General features: G+C 46.0%; 1 protein-coding gene across 1 annotated transcript; it reads right to left on the bottom strand.

The window, feature by feature from the left end:
- Positions 1–971: 971 nt before the first annotated feature.
- On the bottom strand, positions 972–4,122 carry irx1b (iroquois homeobox 1b). The gene is made up of 5 exons (XM_077548814.1): positions 3,468–4,122; positions 2,829–3,071; positions 1,869–2,637; positions 1,724–1,784; positions 972–1,258 (listed from the first exon to the last, which is right to left on the bottom strand). The coding sequence occupies exons 1-5, from the start codon at positions 3,702–3,704 to the stop codon at positions 1,210–1,212; spliced, it is 1,359 nt and encodes a 452-aa protein (XP_077404940.1). The 5' UTR covers positions 3,705–4,122; the 3' UTR covers positions 972–1,209.
- Positions 4,123–6,230: the final 2,108 nt, after the last annotated feature.

Genomic DNA, 6,230 nt, shown 5'->3' on the forward strand with positions numbered 1-6,230 from the left:
TTCTGATCCATATTTCAGAGCGGTGCCACCGAGGGGGCGTAATCCAACATTAAAGCTTAAAAAGGGGCCGAGCTGAAAGCACAGGCGCGGGTCCGTGAGGTCCTGGAAATCTTCTATTTCACTTTCAGTAGTGTTTCGGGACTTCCAAGTGGCTGACTTAAGCCTGTGAGTTTTTTTGTTTTTGTTTTTTTTTAACAGCTTTTCAGGACTTTTCTTGCAAGAACCAGATGGCTAATTGGAAAACAAAAGCGAAGCTAACAAAATACGAGACAACTTAACTTGTGATCAACAATCATCAGGCAAATGTTGCTACTACTTCAAGTATATGTTAAAATATTAGCAAGGGGTCCGAATCGATTATTGCACATTCATTCAAAAAGGTTTCCCTGTGAAAAAGCTGCTCACGCACACATTTCGATCAGGCATGACGCTAACGGTAAACCGGAAACGCTGCTGACGTTACAAGAAGTCATTTTTAGCACAATAAAAAAATATAATTTGGGTAACATGCGACTGTTTTCATAAAAATGGATGCATCAAATATCAAAAGTGCGTATCGTATCGTGTATCACGATACGTATCGTATTATGACACACGTGTCATGAGGTTGTTGGAAAAACGCAGTGCATCAAAATTGCATAGGGAGGAGTACAGGTATCGGTACCAGCCTTATTTTAAGGTATTGGTGCTCACATTTTGCAATCAGGAATAAGAAATTGCATAAATAGAAAAAAAAAAGGGGAAATGCTATATTGGGATATGTGGGAAATTGGTATCGGCCTGAAAAAAACATCCCTAAATGTCAATAAATAAGAAATTGCAAAGTTTCAAAACCACGATGAAAGTTTTCAATAAAATGCAAGTTTTGATAAATGTGTACCATTTACTCCCTTTTCTTTAAAATTAGACCAAGCCATTTTTTTTCAATTATAAATGACTATCATGACATTTATTTAGTTTCTGAAAAATATATTCTTTAAAGACAAATTCATATCCTGTATTTACAATTTTCCAAAAGAAAACAGTAAGCGAGTAAAAGAACATACATAAATGTGAGGTACAAGCAAATCGGTAACAAGAAAACATCTCTTTTACAATTTATAGGCTAAAGGGGGGTAACACTCGGACAGGTCGCCCTGTCAAAAATAGTCTTTGTTAAATTGTTCTCCGTTAAATAATTATTATTATTTTTTTAGTTGGTTAGTATTTTCATAATGATGATGTGAGAGCTCGCTGTGTTCCTGTGCCATGGTGAGGTCTGTTGGAACAAAAGAGGAAATGCAAAATTAGAGGAAATGACATCAAAAAATAAAAATCCGTTTTTTTTTGCTTTGTTTTTTTGCTATATTAATAATATCTGATGTTAGTGTTAACCCAAAAAGTGAAACCCTCTTGAAATGTTGTTCAAAGCCTTTCGGCATGCAGGCTCCTTGCAGCGCTTTCCTTTGACATGCATTGACTGAGGGGAGGCGTGAATAAACGGCTGCAGATTATTTAAATGACCCCGGCTTGCGTGGAGATAACTCCGAGGCCCCCGCAGGACGCATCAGCCTGCTGCCTGACGAGGCGTTAAAGTGGCCTCTCAATCACATGATTTATGTGCTCACAGCTCAGCCTCCGTGACCAGTCAGGTGTAGCGGTGTTTACCCAGACCCCCCCACCCCGCTCGAGGGTTCATTTAGCACGAGACGTGTGGCAAGAAATGGAGCTTGATAGCGTTTACCTGTCAGTGATGAGCTGGAATGGAGACTTGAGTGAATCCGGCCTGTGGTCGCTGTCGTCATCTGGAAAACAACAACAAAAAAAGCCGTTGAGTTTATTTGCGATTTGACACGACGGCGTTGTGATAACATCCCGTCGTCCTATACCGTGTCTTTTTGGACTCAAGCTTCCGGACGAGTCTCCGTCACTGTCGTCTTCTGTCCCGGAAGTGCCGTGTCCGTGCGCGTCATGGCGCGCGGGGGGCGCGGGCCCGCGCAGGGGCAGGTGTCCGGCCTGCGCTCCTCCCAGGAGCGACCTCATGTTCAATAGCGAGTTGGCGTTGAGAAAAGCCGCGTTGGCCCAGTTGTGCAGTTTGCCGATCTGGCACGTGTATATCCCATGACCCGGCAGCAGCGCCGGGTGTCCGGCGGCCGACGCCAAAGCCGGGTGGTGCGCGTGCGCAGCAGCGTGGGAGCTCTTGTGCGAGCTGTCCGGTGCCGTGGCGGTCTCAGCCAGGGACCAGATTTTGGGTTTGCTCTGCGGCGGTCTCTGGCACTCCTGCCCGCCGGGGGAGCGATCCGCCAGTTTGACCGCAGGTGCGGCTTTATTGAGGGAAATAGCCGCGTCCGCGGAAAGCGTCCTGGTGCTTTCGGTGCTCCGAGGCTCCGGCGAGGCCTCTCGGCCGGCCACGTCCGACTCCTTCTCGCCCTTCCTGCAGCCCTGCTCCGCTGCGGCGCGCGGCTCCTCCGGTCTTTCGATGTCGACCGTCTCCAGGTCGATCTCCTCGTCTTCGTCGTCGTCGCTGCCGTTCTTGCCTGGCTCGTCCTCGTTGTCGCTGCTGAAGATGCGTCCGTCGCGGTCCTCGGCGCTGCGGCCCCACGTCACCTTGTTCTCCTTCTTGAGACGCCTGCGTGCGTTTGCGAACCACGTGGACACCTTGAATACACCGAGATGCTTTATTAGGCCAATTCATTAAATGTATTCTGTGGTGGAATTTGGCCTACAGACATTTAAATAATTATAATGAAAAATGATTGGCGTTTTGTTGATTTTTTTTTTCATCATCCACAAGAGCTAATTTTCCACTTTTTAAAAAAAAAATATATATACTATTTATTTCCCTATACCTGCGTGAGTGTCATCCTCGTAATGATAGCAAGCATGATCTTCTCCCCTTTGGTGGGGTAAGGATTTTTCTGGTGCTCCTGCAGCCAGGCCTTCAGGGTGCTGGTGGTCTCTCGCGTGGCGGTCTTGGCCCTCGACGGGTCTCCGTAGGGATACTGGCCGTACGGGTAGAAACCTTGAGCGGCGTGCACAGGTAGAGAGCCCGGGTGGGGACTCGGGCTGTCCTTTAACTCGTACTGGGAGCCCTGCAAGTGACAAGTTGGAGGAGGAGGATGAAATGACTTAATAGTGTGTGAAATTGTAAATAAATAAAAAATAAATCGGTTTTGAATGTGTCAGACCTAATTGAGATAATTGCTTTGAATTTGAAATACTTTTTAATGCAATATTAGACGATTTTTGTGTGTCTGTGTGGGGGTAAATTGCATATAAGGATTTAATTTGTTCTGATCATGTCTAACATAAAATTGTTTTCAAATCAAGTAAACAAAATTAAATGCAATTGATGCTGTGATCATTTTACATTTAAGCGTTAAAAAATGCGCACAACTAATTCGTTCTCAATGAGTCTAAATTAATGAGCGTATTTTAAGGCTAATTAACCGCGTGATTCAAGTTATGTAACAACTTCCAAGTCTTACCATTTGAGATATGAGAGCGAGGTCCGGCGCTCCGCTATACGGCAGAAAGGCACTGTAGTTGGGAGCCGCCCACGGGCTCCCGTACATCCCCAGCATGGAGCCGACGGCGGCGGCTGTGGCCGACGAGCTCACGCCGCTTTCGCCGCTTCCTTCCCGGCTGGAGGCCGGCCGTTCGCCCGCGTACACCTCGTGGGCGGCGTTGAGGAACTGGGGGTACCCCAGTTGAGGGAAAGCCATGTCCAGTAAAAAAAAAAAAAATCTCTCCCAAAAGTCGACAAGAGCGGGCAGAGGGAGGGGATGAAAAAAAAAAAATCCCAAATAGATAATGGAAGAAGCTCAAAAATAAAAGAGGTGTCTAAATCACCAGAGTCCTGTTTGGAAACTGTCAAGCTTCCACTTGCGCGCTTCTAACGGTCCGAGTCAAAGCGCCACTTTGGCACGTCGAGTGCGGAGTGATGCGCGCGTTTGGCCGCAGGAGCTTTCTGGATGTGGAGCTGACTGACTGATTGGCAGCCTACTTAAGCTCCAAGCTCCTCCTATGCCCAGGGCAGGCGATTAGTGCATTGGTTAGCCCAGGTCGTGGGTGGCTTGTGGTGTGTGTGCGCTCGAGCGTGCTTGTGTGTGTGTGCCTGGACGATTTTTTTTTTTTTTTTAAGTCGAACAATATGGTCATAGAGGAGGATCTGTGAAGTGTGTGTTACATTTGCCACTTTATTAGCGGTGTGAGAAAGACGCCACCTGTCATTGTCACATCGCCGGCGCTCATCGTGTTTAACTCGCAATCGCGGATGCAACAAATGTAGTTAAATACGCTCATTAAAATGAGCAATAACGAAGAATTTGCATGAGTTAAGTGGCGCGATTGGCAGCTTTTGCGCGCCTTTTGCGCGCACGCGCGTGACAGCTGATCCTCACTATTTTGGACGCTCTAGTCTGTCTTCGGTCTCTGGCAGGCAGATGGGACCGGCAGGCCATTGATATGGCCGGCCAGGTCCGGGTGGAATGTCCGTGATTATCGACGGAAGTCACTGGAGCATATTTTCACAGGGTGGATACCAGGGACGGATGGGATTGATAGAGATGGAGAGGATAAGAAGTGCTGTGGAGTGGGAAATGACAGATGTTGCCTGAGAAGAATGGGCTGTTGTTTTAACGTGCAGACATTGACTGAAATAGCTACAGTGGTGCCTTGAGATATGAATTTGATTTGTTCCATAACCACACTTGTAACTGAAATCATCACATTGAAATGAATAATAATGCATAACCCCAAAAAAACAAACCCAGGTTGTTTTTAAAGAGAAAGTCAAGTAAAATAAAAATAAAAAGTCCCCCACTAGTCTAAACATGACATTGAAGTTAATATTGCATTTCTGGAATATGAATTAAGCAGAAAAAGCCACCTGTTTTTATCCATTTCCATCAGGGGGGGCGACCATTTTGTCACTTGCTGCTGACTGAAAATGACATCACAGTGCTTAAGGGCTCAGGTAGCGACCAATCACGGCTCACCCCCTTTTTCTGGGTTTGGTCATGTGACATTCGCAAACTGATGCTGCATTCGAGGAAGTCAGACATATTCCACTTGGAATCTGTCAGTTCCAACCTCAAAGCGTTTGAAGCGAATGTAAACAACAAAGATGGCTGATTCGGATTGATTGTTGTGCTGGTTAACGCAGTCAGTCGAAATCACGATGGGTTACGTAAAGTTACTTATTTCGAATAACTAAAATAATATTATACTAAATAAATAGATCAGTATGATGATAATTGTGTAAATTGTGTTTTGCCTTTCAGAGTCCAGAGATTTAAACTGCTCGGTGAAGTCCGGTCTTTTTTTTTTTCTGACTTTGCAACTCGGATTTCCGAGTTCAAAGGGGATACTTCCTGGTATGAAGTCAAAAAAAAGTCTGATTTCCCACCTTCCTTGAATGCAGCATGACCTCTTGGCACTGCATGTCATTTTTAGTTGACAGCTAGTTGTGGCCACCCCTGTGAGGGATAAAAACAGCTAGATTTTTCTGCTTAATTCATATCATATTATAATTTAAAAATAGTTTTTGATAAAAAATGAATTTAGGATGGGCAACAGATCACCAAATGTACCAAATTCTGATATCCTGGAAGTATATGATGGTAGTAGAAAGTGGGACTTTTATGAGTGCAATTATGAAGGATAAAGGCAGAGATCTGCTTGTTGCCTCCTCATTAACAGGTTCGAACATCAAAATAGCAACGATTCTTATGTGAACCCGCGTGCGCGCACACACTCAAGCACTGGGGCGGTGCTAATGAGGTAGCGCACCCGGCGCCCTGCTCACTGGCCTGTGGCCCTCCTGGCTTCCCTCAGAGGTTAGCCGTGTAATTACTCCATCCCCATAAATACAGATTCATCATCATCATCATCATCATCCTCCTCCTCCTCCTCCTGGAGACACCCCCCACCCCCACCCCCCTCCCCGATGAGCTGAGAAAACGAGAGAGAGATGAGAGGGAAGGAGGGGAGGGAGGCGGGGGGAGGTCTAATGATTTCATTACTGTGCTTAAAGCCCACTCGGGCTAAGTGACGGACCACTCATGTGGCGTTTGCTTTCTCTCCCTGAAGCGCCGTCGGCCACTTGTGCAGCTCAAAGCTGTTTTCCTTAAACGGATATCATGATGCGGCTTGTGTGTGTGTGTGTGTGTGTGTGTGTGTGTGTGCGCGCGAGGGAGAAATATAAAGAGAGGATGCTTAATCTCCATGGCATTTTAAATGGCATTCAT

Source organism: Vanacampus margaritifer, chromosome 17 (genome assembly GCF_051991255.1).
Source record: "Vanacampus margaritifer isolate UIUO_Vmar chromosome 17, RoL_Vmar_1.0, whole genome shotgun sequence".
NCBI lineage: Eukaryota > Metazoa > Chordata > Actinopteri > Syngnathiformes > Syngnathidae > Vanacampus > Vanacampus margaritifer.

Excerpts from the sequence above, each read along its gene's own strand:
- irx1b (XM_077548814.1), bottom strand. The coding sequence starts at position 3,704 with ATGGCTTTCCCTCAACTGGGGTACCCCCAGTTCCTCAACGCCGCCCAC. Across the intron at positions 3,072-3,467 it reads TCGCTCTCATATCTCAAATG|GGCTCCCAGTACGAGTTAAA; the intron begins GTAAGACTTGGA and ends TGTCACTTGCAG. Across the intron at positions 1,785-1,868 it reads CTTGAGTCCAAAAAGACACG|ATGACGACAGCGACCACAGG; the intron begins GTATAGGACGAC and ends GTTGTTTTCCAG.